At 32.9% G+C, this 15,627-nt stretch overlaps 1 protein-coding gene across 3 annotated transcripts; it reads right to left on the reverse strand.

Moving 5' to 3' along the window:
• On the reverse strand, positions 1–15,399 carry LOC145965728 (proto-oncogene tyrosine-protein kinase ROS-like). 3 transcript variants are annotated; one of them, XM_083089399.1, is made up of 11 exons: positions 14,763–15,399; positions 13,291–13,432; positions 12,633–12,726; positions 12,176–12,502; positions 11,661–11,963; positions 11,391–11,437; positions 9,996–11,309; positions 1,912–2,016; positions 1,490–1,707; positions 748–1,221; positions 1–511 (listed from the first exon to the last, which is right to left on the reverse strand). In XM_083089399.1, exons 1-11 carry the CDS (start codon positions 14,913–14,915, stop codon positions 164–166), a joined length of 3,525 nt encoding a protein of 1,174 aa, XP_082945525.1. In that variant the 5' UTR covers positions 14,916–15,399; the 3' UTR covers positions 1–163. The 3 variants fall into 3 exon arrangements, with proteins under 3 accessions (XP_082945525.1, XP_082945524.1, XP_082945526.1); XM_083089398.1 differs by having other exon boundaries at positions 9,996–11,437; XM_083089400.1 differs by lacking the exons at positions 12,633–12,726; positions 13,291–13,432; positions 14,763–15,399 and having other exon boundaries at positions 9,996–11,437; positions 11,661–11,932; positions 12,176–12,253.
• Positions 15,400–15,627: the final 228 nt, after the last annotated feature.

The raw sequence follows: 15,627 nt of genomic DNA on the forward strand, positions 1-15,627 counted from the left end.
GTAAGATTACAAAATTTCTTTTATCTTCATTGATAAATCTAATATTAAAATTATATCTGAAAATAACAGAATCAATTTAGAAATATTCTAGAAATATTTTTCCTACATTAAGATTTATTGAATCGTACGGAAAAGAAGATAAACATTAATTTAATTATATCGGCTAAATAATATCGACTGGATTCAGTAAAGCATCTTCTATGTTCTTTCTTAATGCTATAATATTTTTCAGAAAAAATTTGAAATTTGGTCTAGCATCCGCTGTACTCCAACAACGTAGCATCAACTGGTACAATGGTGACGGACAGTTAAGAGTCATCGGCAACCTGCCTCCAGCACGTACATAATTTATCACTTCTTCATCAGTTTTAGCAATATAAGGTTGCTCACCCAACGATGTAATTTCCCACATTAATACCCCAAATGACCAAACATCGCTTTGAGAAGTAAATATTTTGATCATCAAAGATTCGGGTGCCATCCAGCGAATGGGAAGCAAACCTTGTCCTTTCTAAAACATGATTTTAACAAAAATTTAATTTTCTGGTTCAAGTTGTTCATTTTTAGAATATGTGCAAAAATGAAAAACGTTCATTTATCTCTTGCTATATATAAATAAAAACTATTTATATTCTATATATATTACTTAAAGAAACAATGCACGATACTATTATGATAAAAAAATGGAAAGTATTTTCAAAAGATTTCATTTTTTAATCATTAATTTTTTTTCATAATTGTATTTACCACGCGATAATAATCATCCTTGTAGATATCTCTAGCTAGTCCAAAATCTCCAATTTTGATGACACGATTCTCGCGACTTCTCGAAGATACTAAACAATTGCGACACGCTAGATCTCTATGTACGAAACGCAACTCTTCCAAGTAGCAACAACCTCGCGCAACATCTTCGCACATGGCGAGCAAATCCTGTAAACGCAAAGCAGGCGAATCTGACGCTTGCAAATTTCGACAATCTCTCAAATATTTTAACAGATCACCAGTTTCCATCAATTCCAACACTAGTAAAGGAGAATCCCCATCTAAACAAACGGCCAACAATCTTATTATATGTTTGTGTCGAAAATGATTCATAAGCTTGGCTTCCTTTAACAAATTCTTTTTCTCATGGGAAGAAGCATCTTTCCGAAGCGTTTTTATTGCAACGGATATCTCTGTGCCCGATCTTTCTAAGTTCTTCACATTTCCTTGAAACACCTGCGAAATATTTCACACAAATTTACATGCGTACTTCATTAGAAAATGTATATAGTTTAATGTCAAGTAATATTATATTTTACTTTATATTAAATAATTCAACGAAAAATGTATAATAAAGTGCATGTTAGTTGTCTCATCTAAATTTTATATTACTTATAATCTATTATAAAAATTTATGTAATTTATATCTTTATTAGAAAATACATATCTGTTTTGTTGATCCAAAAATTAATTTGAAACATTGCTTGAAAAAATTAATTTTTACCATTCCGAATGCGCCGCTACCAATAAGTTTTGTAAATGTAATTTGTTTACGTGCGATTTTAGTTATCGCACATTCATCCGGATTACAATGTAACATAGGATTGTAAGTCATATTGAATTGAGTGTTTTGGTAAGGTACTTCACGTAGAATCGCCAATTCTACATCGGTCATTGTTGAAGACAAAAATTGTTCATTATTACCTCTGCGTTGACGATACACTGTTATAAAATTTCGACTTAATTATATAATATGTATCGACTTAATTATATAATAATATGTTATAAAATCTACTGTTTTTTAGTTAATTTATTCGTTTAGTTTTATATAAGTAAATTACTATTTTCAGTAAATTTGTAGATATTATATCAGATATATATGTATAATCTACAATTCAAGTCGATACCTACATCAAATATACTTACAACGATAAAGGTAACAGACGCAGGTTATAGTAACTATAACGATAAAACTTAACATCAATAATAAGTAATATTTTTTCGCTATTATTTCAGGAGTGCTCAAAATATCTATATTAAGCAAAAATATAATTTTAATATCTTCGTGTGTGTATGCTTTACAAATTTATTTTTACTTATAACTTTATTACAAAAATTTAAATTTTTTAAATTTTAGGCCTATTCATATTTAAAAAAATTAGCACATAATATTTTAATATCTACGCAGCACAGAATGTTACAACTACTTTGCAACAATATTGCAATATTACAAATTGCAATGCAACATTACAGAAACATTGTAGAAATATAAATTAACAAAGTATGAATTAGACATTAGCAATATGATATTTATATTTTAGAAACATTTTAAAACTCTAACCTTCTTTAATTTATCTATAAAAATATTGTAATAATATATTTTTTTATATTTGTATATATGCGATAAATTTTACTTTTTTGCAGAAGTGAAATGAAATAATGACACATAAATAATATCAGTCGAGTAAATATAATTCTAAGCTAAAAATAAACATTGCTATTTTTTTATTAAAATATAGGTAACATTATATATCAATGTTACAATATATTTTATGATATATTTTCACTTCATATACGAATATGATATTAATCTTCAAAGATAATATACCTTTTTATTATATTAAGTATATAGATACTATTATATCTATCATTATATTTTTCTATGCATTTTTATGTATTTTTTATATGCAAATATATATAGTTATGATTATTAAAAATATAAAACTCGAAATATAAAATTAAATAATTCAGTTTTAATGGTAATACGATTCAAGTATCGATCTTATAACACAGTTATTTATTATACAAACAAATAAGTATGGAACAAATGACAATGAAAAGATTGCGAATGTTTCGACCCTATTTTTGGGCCCTCTTCAGCGCAAATGTGATGATAAAAAATAACAAAGGTTTTATCGGAGTGAATTATAAATTGTGCCGTCTAAAGTAAAGATAGATGTTTCGGTATCTCATTATTTTATATATATATATATATATATATATATATATATATATATATATATATAGTTATAACGGATCTTTAAAACTTTTAAATAAAAATATAATTAGTAATGTTTAATTAATTCTATAACTATAATGTTTATATATATATATATATATATATATATATATATATATATTGTTGCGTCCGCGGAACGATATCTATCGATCGCGCGTGACACAAGGATCGGTACCCGCGTACTCGCTCGCGCTCACGCTCGCGCACTCGTAAATAAGAACTCGTATTTAAAAGAGAATACAGGAACTTTAATAACACCAGAATGCAACGGGATAAACAATAATATTAGCTCGGGAAATCAAGACGCGTCCGCGCAGCTTGACAGCTGGGAAACGACTCGACTGTCATACATCTTGTCAACATTCTTCTTGGCAACGCGCTCGAAGACGATCCTCTGCCGAACGTCACGGGTGACCAAATAATCCGCAGGGAAGGAACACAGAGACGCAACACTTCCCCCCGTCTGCTAAGATTGTCGTCCCGACAATCCCAAAATGCCATTGCAGGATTTCGAGTCTTCTTGTTCTAATTCGGCTCCTGCCAAAAGTACCGAACGACTCTGTAGAACCATGGCCAGTATGTCGATTTCCGGAGAATCAGCCGTGCCTTCCTGCCCTAGCCTGAGCTGCTGCTGCAGGGTACTGAGCGACACGCTCTAATCTCCATCGACGTTTCAAATTTACATCTTCCAATTCCCTCGGTTGGTGTCCCGTATTCTTCGGATATGAGGAGGGTAGTCACCGTGGACCCAACGTCCAACAAGGACTCCTCAAATCCCCGCCTCGGCATTTGCCTTTCGTCCCGCGGGAAAACCACAGCTCAAAAACGGGCGAGGCAGTCTTCAATTGTTGACTTCTAACTTCCGTTTTTAATCTGGCCAGATCGCTCCGACGCAACTCTGATGCAACTCAGCATTTCTCTCCCTTAAAATAAAAAAAAAAAAACACCAAACGAGTAACCAGTAACAAAACTTATCCATTAATTGGGTTTCGAATTCCATTGTGTACTAATCAGGTCCCGGATGTGTAACAATATTTCCCTAAAAGAAGTCTACTCTCGTCTTTCAAAATGAGAAGCTAACCTGTCCAAATGAACAATTTTATTTCTATGTCTATTTGATTTCCTAATACAATATACAACATCGTTTAATTTTTTTACGATCTCGTAGAGTCCTTCCCAATTTTGCTTTGTAATTTAGGAGTTTTTCCTTTAGTTCTTCGAGGATTGAACAACCATACCTTCTGTCCGGGTTCGAAACATATTCGACGGGCTTTGCGGTCATACAAAGCTTTCGCTCTTGAAGATTTCATGTTCAACCGTTGCCTGACCTCGCTATGGATTTCATTTAATTTTTGTTTCAATCTTGAAACATAGCTTTCTTCTGAAGAATTTACCCCATTGCCAGGAGGATTACCGCGAAGAAGATCTAGAGGTAATTTTAAATCTCTACCTAAACACAACTCAACTGGAGTTATTCCCGTGGTCTCATGTTTGGCAGACCTATACGCCAGAAGACTCATTCCTATCCAACGATCCCAATCACATTGGTTATCGGAAACATATTTAGCCAAATATTCTGTTAATGTCCGATGTTGTCGCTCCACCATCCCGTTAGATTGCGGATGAAACGAAGTAGTTCGAGTTTTTTAAATTCCTAGTAAATGAGACAACTCATGGAAAACTCGCGAATCAAAATTTCTCCCCTGGTCTGTATGCAACTCCGAGGGCACACCAAATCTTGAAATCACTTGGTTCCAAAGTGCCCTCCAGAAGGGGAGTCGTGAGCCTCCTTTAAGATCTGTGGAACTCTTTTCTGCGGGACTATTGTTTGGAAAATGCAAGTCTTCAAATTTGGAGATTCCCATCTTCTATGAAGAACTCCGTCTTTAAGCACCAGAGAATCCCATTGTGACCAATAAAGTTTACTAGGCCCTTTCGGAAACAATCTTTTTCCAAAGAGGACGTCGGTCCTCCTCCTTTCCGCGAAGAATCTTACCTATCGTCAGATCTTCCAACTGATCTTCTCTCCAATTTTCGCAACTGCCCCCTCCTAGGATTATTCTTCCGACCAACTCCTCTTCCCTAGAATCCATCTTGCTGCAATCTACAACCACTCTCCTTACAAGGTCGCCTAGATAACCCGTCAGCATTTCCATGCAACTTCCCTTTCCGATGAATTATTTCAAAATCGTACTGTTGAATACGCTCCATCCAACGGGCTAATTGACCTTCCAGATTCTTAAACGATAATAACCAACGCAAGGAAATATGATCAGTCCTGATCGTAAACTTATTTCCGTAAAAGTAATGATGGAAACTTCTCAAAGATTCCACCACAGCAAGCAACTCCCGCGTAACACAATAATTCCTTTCCGTCTTGCTGAGAATACGACTAAAATAAGCAATGACTTTCTCCACACCATCTTGAACTTGAGATAATACAGCACCGATCCCATGATTTGAAGCATCGGTGTCGAGGATAAATCGCCCCTCATCCTTGGGAATAGATAAAATTGGAGAAGACATCAAACGTTTTTTCAATTCCCTAAAAGCGGCGTCACATTGCTCCGTCCAAACAAACTTCCTAACATTCTCAGTTAATGAGAATAACTGTTTTGCTATCAGAGAAAATCCCTTGACAAATTTCCTATAATAAGAACAGAATCCCAGGAAGCTGCGGACTTGCTTTTTGGTGCGGGGAATTGGCCAATCCTTAATGGAAGAAATCTTTTCAGGATCCGTTGTAATCCCCCTTTTGGAAATCACATGACCTAAATATTTTACCTCCCTCCTGAAGAAAAAACACTTCTTCGGATTAAATTTCAAATTAGCCACGCGTAATCGCAAGAAGACTTGTCTAAGACGACCCAACATTTCTTCAAAACTGCCATTGAAAATGATAACATCGTCTAGATATACTAGACATATTTTAAATAACAACTGCTGTAATACCTTCTCCATTAAACGTTCAAAAGTGGCAGGAGCGTTACATAAGCCGAAAGGCATAACGGTAAATTGCCACAACCCGTTTCCAATAGAGAATGCCGTTTTTTCTTTATCCTCTGGACGAATCTTAACTTGCCAATATCCACTCTTTAAATCCAGCGAAGAGAACCAAGAGTTTCAGAATAATTGATCAAGCATATCGTCTATCCGTGGTATTGGATATGAATCCTTTGAGGTCACTGAATTTAACTTTCGATAGTCCACGCAAAACCTAATGGAGCCGTTCTTCTTCTTAACCATAACCGCAGGAGAAATCCATGGACTTTGAAACTTCTCGATAACCTTCTGACGCTTCATATCCTCAAGAATCTATTCGACTTCCCTTCTCATCTTCAGAGGGATACGACGGGGAGCCTGCTTAATAGGATTAGAATTACTCACATTAATGGTGTGCTCGCCTACATTACAATTCCCAGCTACTATTCCTTCAGAGAAGATATCCTGGAATTCAGCTAAGAATTGGGCGAAAAGATCTTTCTGCTCCTCCGTTAAATCTTCAGATTCCCTTTTGAAAATCTCTCTTAAAAACTGAGGAACTTCATCGAAGCAACTCATTATTCGCGAACATACAAATTGCTCCTGCTCGCAGAAATCAACTTTTCCAAAGATTGACTCGAAAACATCTTCCTTATTTATTGCTGAAAAGAAATCAGCTCCCAACAAACAATCCTCAACCATATCGGTTACGAAAACAGGATGTTCTACTAAATATTTCCCTATCTCTATTAACACGACCATTTTACATTCAACGGAGACTTCCTCTCCGGTCGGATACTTCAGTCGATCAGAATGATCAAGAGGGATTTGCCTTTTCGGCATTCTAATCAAATCACGTCTAACTAACGAGACATCCGAGCCCGAATCGATCTTAAAAACACAATTCTGCCCATCAACGAAACCCTTAAAATAAAATAATTTTCTACGTCTAGACAAATTATTACAATAATTAACATATTTTTTGTCTGGGGCTCTCCGTTTGCTCGTCGAACTTGCCCCAGTAAGTTCGACTAAACTTAGTTTTTCCCAGTTCCCTTTTTAAGTGACGGACACTCCGCCCGAAAATGGCCTGTGTTACCACATTGCCAACACTGCTGTGCAGACTGAAACCCCTGATTATTCTCCTTGCTATTAAAGCTCTTATTATTCTTGTTGTCTAATTTATTAAAATTTTTCCCATTAAAGTTTTTAAATTTTCTCTCCTTATCTGTCCCTTTAAAATTTCCAAAATTTCTATTGCGTCCCTCAAAATTTCCAAAATTTCTATTGCGTCCCTCAAAATCGCTACGTTTTTCAAAATTATTCTCTTGAATAGTCTTGACCGCCATCGCTCTTTGCACGGCCATTTTCAGGAAGTGATTCCCTCAAGTTGCAGAGTCCTTCTCACGAACCTATTGGACAATGCAGTAATAAACTGCGCGCAGGCAACTTTGTCCCTAACTTGATGCGTACATTCGGGATACGTCAATTGAGACAAATGTTCGATATCGGAATCCAAAGCTGCCTCGTCTTCATTCGATTTTTGCTTCCGGTTCGTACATTGAGAATAATAAGATTGAGACAGATGTGTCTAGTTGTTGATAACTTTCCCCCAACGCAACTCTAGTTTTGATTTTAATTCATCAAAATTCAAACTTTCGATGTCGTACACGCATTCCAAGACCGCACGCGCCTTCCCCCTCAAACACGAGACAAGTGCCACCGTTTTTGTGGCATCACTCCAATGATTGGCCCGCGCAATTAATTCGAATTGAGAGAAAAACTCTCTGAGCGGAACCGACCCGTCAAAAATATCTTGCTTCAATTTATAGCCCAACTCCCTATTTATTGAGTCACGCGCACCGTTATCTAAACAACTAGACACACTAGCAGCTCTACTCTCAAATTCTCTAAAATTAGGGCGACTTAGCTGTTCATTCAGCCGCAACATCCTTTCCTCCATGGCACGGAGCATCTCGTCGCGCTGGCGAAGCTGGGCTTCGAATTCGTTCCGTTCGTGGAGCCGCTCTCCGCGCAATTGTTGGATTTCCCTCATCGCCGCCTGGAACGTGGTCGACTCCAACGTCGGTTCCGAAGCCGCAGCCGGGAGCGGAGTCGCCGATCGCATCCTCTTCCGAGTTGAGACGCCCGTTGTCAAATCTCGTTGGTCGTTGTTCGTCGACATCTTTTTTTTCCACTCGTAAAAATTCACGTCCAAGCACTAAATCACAGTCCGGTTGATCTCGGATGAGCCCCCAAAATGTTGCGTTCGCGGAACGATATTTATCGATCGCGCGCGACACAAGGATCGGCACCGGCGTACTCGCTCGCGCTCACGCTCGCGCACTCGTAAATAAACACTCGTATATGAATAAAGAACACAAGAACTTTAATAAACACAGGGGAACACAGAATGTAACAGGATTTCACACGGAAATATAACACCGAAAGTAAAACGCGTCCGCGCGGCTTGACAGCTCGGAAACGACTCGACTGTCATAAGTCTTGTCAACATTTTTCTTGGCAACGCGCTCGAAGACGATCCCCTGCTGAACGTCACGGGTGACCAAATAATCCGCAGGGAAGGAACACGGGGACGCAACAATATATATATATATATATATATATATATATATATATATATATATACAGGGTATCCTAGACCACCCGTACACCCCTTTTCTTTCAAAAACTAAGCATTTTAGAGAAAAACGTTTTCGACAAAAATTGTATGGTTTTGAGGGGAACATAAGATGGTGTCATTGGTTTGACCTTGGATGACATCGTTAAGGTGAGGTCAAGGACACCTTTAATTTCTTAAATGGAACCACCTATTTTTTATTGCATATTCTTATAGCTTATGTCGTGAGCTTTCCAACACTATAATAAAGTATTTTTTCGTCAAGTACTTTTCGAGTTATAAGGCTTGAAATAATTTCTTAATTATACATAAACCATAAAATATCTAGTAAAATATTCATTTTTCGATTATCTTACCTTAATACTTTTATGTACAAAATAATGAGAGGAATCAATTGGTGTAAAGAAAACACAAAATTGTTTCGAAAAAAAAAATGTAATTTGCAATTAACAATTACATTTTTCTTTTCGAAACAATTATGTGTTTTCTTTACACCAATCGATTCCTCTCATTATTTTGTACATAAAAGTATTAAGGTAAGATAATCGAAAAATGAATATTTTACTAGATATTTTATGGTTTATGTAAAATTAAGAAATTATTTCAAGCCTTATAACTCGAAAAGTACTTGATGAAAAAATACTTTATTATTGTGTTTTGGAAAGCTCTCGACATAAGCTATAAGAATATGCAATAAAAAATAGGTGGTTCCATTTAAGAAATTAAAGGTGTCCTTGATCTCACCTTAACGATGCCATCCAAGGTCAAACCAATGACACCATCTTATGTTCCCCTCGAAACCATACAATTTTTGTCGAAAACGTTTTTCTCTAAAATGCTTAGTTTTTGAAAGAAAAGGGGTGTACGGATGGTCTAGGACACCCTGTATACCTCATTATAAGAGTATAAAAAACATTTAAAATAAAAAAAGTGATTCGTAAAGTAAAAGTTTAAATTAATTTTGTATAAAAATATAATATTTTATTTTATATGATTATGTTTAAATACAATTTTGCAATATATTACCTTAGACATGATTATCTTAGATTTTACAAACTTCTATTTATACCAAGCTTTTTAATTTAATTAAACGTTTCCAAGATATTCATCCATCAAAAACAAAAATATTTTATACGTAATATTGTTAAATGATTGCAATAACATTGCATTCTTTCCAACATATTACACTGTAATATTGCTACAATATTTTATTGCAAAAAGCGGACATCTTAACTTCATCACAATCTTATAACAATAACTCAGCAGAGTTTCACAATCGATTTGTAATATTGCAATGTTTCAATGAAATTATTCTTCAATATATCCATGCAATCTTATTGTACTGTATGGGTATCTTCGTTTGCTTACCAAGTGTTGAAAAAATAAATCTTTCATCAGCCGGCCATGTAAAATTTTCCTCATATTCGGGATATCTCAATATCAAGCGAAACTTGTATAAAGTTCCCGATTGTAAATTTCGGATACGGTATATTATTTCTTTGTTATAATTCATTTTAATATAATTCGTTGTTTGCCACTTTTTTGTTGCATTCTCTTTGTACTCTAGTGTAGGAGAGACCGTCAGATTGATGTTTGAGATCCATGAAATGTCCATGCTATTTATGTCGACCTCGCTCAAAGTAATATTGTTTGGTTCTGAGTATATGTGAACGATCTTGCTTAAACTCTCGTTGTAGAAATCGCTGAAATTAATTGGATACACACGCACGTATATAAAATAATCTTGTACTGGTAGCGACAAGTTAATCTTTGTGAAAAATCTGCCGTCTGCTATACGTTTCGGCACATTGATAAATTGTTTGCCCTTTTGTTGCGTGCCGTTCACTAATGTAACTGAATTCCAATGCACTTCGTAGGTCACGGCCACGCAGTTCACTTTCTTGAGTGGCATCCAATGAACTACTGCTATAGTAGGCGTCAAAGCTAGAACACTTATGTTTTTTGGTGCATTAAGTTTGCCCGAATTAGTTTTTATTGGTATCACATTCGAATCGAATGGATTTATCGATAATTGATCAAAGTAAAAATTGCTTAAAGTAAACTTCAACTTGTACTCTGTAAATGGTGTTAAGTTCTGAATCTCGTAATATCGCTCGTACGTCTGCACATTGAATTTCTCAGACTTGTTGAGATTGTTGTCTAAACAGCTTACGGAGATAGTATATATAGTAGTTGGTAAATTATATTTTTCGCATCCACTCTTTGCAGACGGCTCTGGAAGATTCACAAAGATGGTGTTTGCCGCTGCATACACATTCTCAAAATTATAAACTTTTTCGTCAGGTGTCAGACATCTCATTGGAGGATATGGTTGTAAAGATTTATCAAAAGCGTAAATTTCATAAAACATATTATTATCTGAACTTATTATTATCTTTTCAACATATTCGGCTGCATTTACACTCTTGAGACTTGCATATTTCTTTTTCAAAACGTAGAGTATATATGGAAACGGATTATGTACTAAAATGTAAATGTTTGTTTTGTCAATTGTCATAGATCGGAAGTAAATGGTATAACTTACACTTATGATTTTCTTGTGTAAAATCTCATTGCACATAGAAACGTTAATGTCTGTCACAAATATGATATCATTACTTAACCAGTAAATTAACGGCTCCTCATTATTCATGTCATCAATTATCACATCGCGAATAGAATCTATATAACGAAATTGGCAAAAGGATGCATTTATCTGAACAATTTGCTCGTTTTTTCCATCGAGATAATATTGCATCATACCATATTTTGTATTCATCCAATTGTATGATATAACGTGATATAAAATTCTAAAAAATATATAATTATTTTACTCATTATAAAACATTTCTTAACAAAAACAGAAACTTATATGTAGTGAAAATTCGAAATTATTATAATTATATAATAACTTATTCTTTTTTTTTACTTATGATCTTAATTATAAAACTACATAAAATTATAGAAAAATTACAAATTTGCATAAGTCTTTAATGGAAAATTATTTTTTCAGGTGAACGGTAGTAAACGTACCCCATAGACGGTGATACTCTTAAACCGTAATTAGCAATTTTTGATTTGAAAATCTCATCAAATTTAATTATGTCATTTTTCCACATTGTTAAGTCGAACTTTACAATATAATAGTAGCCTGACTTTATATAGATGAAATATAGATTCCTTGCTACCCAGTCAAGGCAAAGACTATGTAGATCATGATCAAAGCTAGCTATTTTTGTGATATTATTTTCGTTAATCTTCAATGTCATTAGGTCTCTTCCTGTTAGAAAATAGATTCTATGTTCCTGTATCGAATAAACGGCATATATTACTGATCTGAAAAAAGGAGCTATATTCTATTACTGATCTGAAAAAAAGGAACTATAATTGTATAGTAAAAAATTATATTTGATATTTCTAATTTTATAGTTATTACTACTATAATGTTGATAATAATAAACTTGTGCATAATAATAATAACTTTAACTTTATAGTTCGTGTTAAAAATAATTTACGATAATTATAACTTTTTTTATCAGTATACGTACTCTGACATTACGACATTAGTAATGCTTAAATCCACGTCCAATATTACCATATCTAGCTCCGTTGTGACTAATAATTTAGGTATTGGATTTTCATGTGTAGTCGACACATTGATTAAATCCGTGTAAGGACCAGCAACAATTTTAGTATGCGCACGTACTCGAAAATAATATGTCGTGTTAGATATTAGATTGTGCACCGTGTGCTCCAATTTTGTAGTTGTGATATTTTTATCGTCGCAGGTTTGAATCTCTTTTAAGTCCTCGATGAAAAAACATTGCACTGTATACCCTTGTATTATTTCATCGGTAAATTCAGGTTGGTTCCATCTGTAAAGAAATAAAATTTTAGCCATTTTATATTTAACAAAATTATAACATTTTGATATATTTATGTCGTTGAATTTAAGAAAAAGAGAGAAAAATGAAAGAACACAAACTGAGAATTTAGATTCCTTACCTCAATGTCACAAAAATGTCGTTTACTTTTTCTGTGAATTGACTGTCGAATTGTACAAATGCTCTGAGAGATGTTGGCTTGTTCAAACTGCTTCCTAGAGATTTTAAGATCGTACATATTAACATAATTACATATAAGATTAAGTGGATTATCCCAGTAAATCAGAAAGAACAACTTAATGAAAATAAAGAAAAGAGAAAAAATAAATATAAACTACTAAATATGGAAATTAGCACAGTATTCACCTTTAAAAAAGTAATATAAGAATTTTTTGCGTCATTCAAGATTTAGAAAAGTAATCGTTAATTCATGGCAAAAACGAATAAATAACTTTTAATAAAATGACAAGTACTTTTCGATAAATTCCTATAGAAATTAGAAAGAGCTTAAGAAATCAGAAGTATAATATTTGCGATTGTTTTAAAACAAAATAGCAAATTAATAAAATTGACTTTACCTTAAATTATGACAATTTTTATGTACACTGTTTATATTATGCTTTTCTATTTCTTTTTTGGACGGAATTAGAATTTATATTCTTCTCACTGCTGGAAGATATTTTTAGATTTGATTTCCACTCTCTCTTCAATTTAAATTATTTACACTTTTTCGTCATAGATTTTGTTATTAATGTTTTATGCATTTTTTTGCAACTTACCGTTAGGTTCTGGGATGATAGAAATATTTGCAAGTGTAACTTCATCGACTTCTCGCTCATTTCTCGCAGTACTATCAGAATGACTCCGGTCAGATTCGAAATTTAGTATATGATGATCACTTTTCTCGGACATTGAAATATCCTTCATAAAGTATAACATATGAAAAGAATTAAGTGTGTATCGTTGAAGCGGTTGTTTCTGGTGCTTTCAATGGTAAATTATAAAGTTAAACGTAAAATTGCCATTCGTTTTTTGTTTGCTTAATAATACCGGTTTGATATATACCATTCCTAAATGATATAAATTGAATGTGATGTAGTTTTATTCATATCGTAAAATCTATTTTTTATTAATTTTTTTAAGACATCTTGTATATCAAACATAACTCATGTTAAAAATAAAATCAATCACAGGTTAACGAGAATCAATGAGGATTCATAACAGCTTTTAGCAAGTAGTACAAGCGAAAGTGTAGCCTTTGCAATTATTAAAACAATTTTGTCTAACGATTTGATTCTTTCTCACGATAGGTTAGTTAACTCTTCTCAATTTTACCGTAACTCATATTTCTTTTCAAAAATTTGCCGATATTATTAAAGTTTTATTAATGTTTGTACTTCAAGAATAAAAAGGTTAAAAATATTGTTTCCTGGAAATGATAGTATAAACTGATAGTATAAACCGATAATGCCTCGATAAAAATATGTGGATATAATTGTATATAAATGGATATATGTACAATGAAAATTAATATAAATTCTAGCGATAGTTATTGAATATATTGTCGATGGAAATATTGGTGTTAATAGATACAATTTTGAAGAATGTTTGATGAATGATTTTTTTATTAGACAGATTTTCTATCTCGATGTTTAGTAGTTCTGATCCGTTATATAATTATCCTTAACACAAAGAAATGATACTAACTTTCTAAATTAATTTCACAAAATAAAATCTACATTAATATAAAGCTTACTATATATCAATAAATATTATTATAATTAATTAGAAAAATAAAGAAATTTTTAAAATTGATGAAAAATAACAAAAAAATCTGTTGAAGTGCCATGGTATGTATATATTAATGTAACAGATTGTGTAGACAGAAAGCTTCATTCATTTTAAAAACTGTTATTTTTAGAAATAATAATTTTATATGTATATGGAGAGAGAGAGAGAGAGAGAGAGAGAGAGAGAGAGAAAGACAAAATAATACAGTCAAATTTTAAAATACCGTCTTAATTAAATTTAATATACTATATAACATCCATTTGTAAAGAAAATTTCGAAACTTTATCCATCTTTTTTTTTACAACATCGTACATACTTTTTTCTTTCATATTGAATTGTTTTATTTTATCTTATCTTATTATAGGTAGAATATGTAATTTATTATCATTCATTTTTTAGTTACACTACTAACTGCAATAACACTCAATTGTTTCTTAATCAAGCGAAAAATATCTCTTACCTGCGTGAAATTTAAATTCGGACAAATGGAAACACTTTCTTCCTGAAGGCTGTTTGAAGGGATATAATCCTTTGATATAAAAGTGATAGTTGCCTTTGTCAGTACTAAACCTTTCAATAATACACGTAAAATTGTTCCAAACATAATTTGCATTTTTCGTAAATATTTGCACTCAATCGGTTCCTGTTGAATCCTCAGTTAGTTGTTTTTCTCATTCTACTAATTCTGATGTGTTAATCGAATTGATATTAATTCATATATATTATCGATAAATTCCTTAAAACTCAGTTTTAACGAGTCGCAAGTTATTATCTTTTAATATTATGTTTTTAGATTTCTCTTTATGGTCACGATCACAGTATATATTTTAAGATTAAATTAGAGAATTCTTAGTAAGTAAATAATTTCTATTTTTTTAGGAGAACAAATGACAATGCAAAATGATACATATTTACTGGATTGTATCGCGAATACAGGAATATAATTATTATCAGCTTTCCTTTTTCATTAATATTATAGTAGAAAAACGTCGATAAAAAAATAATCACAATCAAATTATAAACGATCAAAGAAGTTATAGAATGATAGATCTTATAACATTTTCAGCCATATTCAAGCACACGCAGCGTGTAATCGAATTCACTTAAATATTTTACTGTATCTTTGGTTTTATTAAATATGTAATTATGACAATTCGTTAGTACGATTGTGTTGCTATATACAATTGTGTTACTACGTATGCTTTTCAAAATCCACTATTTGTACTCAATTTTTTGTGATAATCATATGATGCAGTTTGAATCAAACGATAAGTAACGCGGTAGCGTGTTTTGGCTTGCTCATAATAGTAACTGACTTCGAATGA

This window comes from Camponotus vicinus, unplaced genomic scaffold (genome assembly GCF_025532165.1).
Source record: "Camponotus vicinus isolate PSW18456_S1 unplaced genomic scaffold, iyCamVici1.0 SCAF_14, whole genome shotgun sequence".
Taxonomy (NCBI): domain Eukaryota; kingdom Metazoa; phylum Arthropoda; class Insecta; order Hymenoptera; family Formicidae; genus Camponotus; species Camponotus vicinus.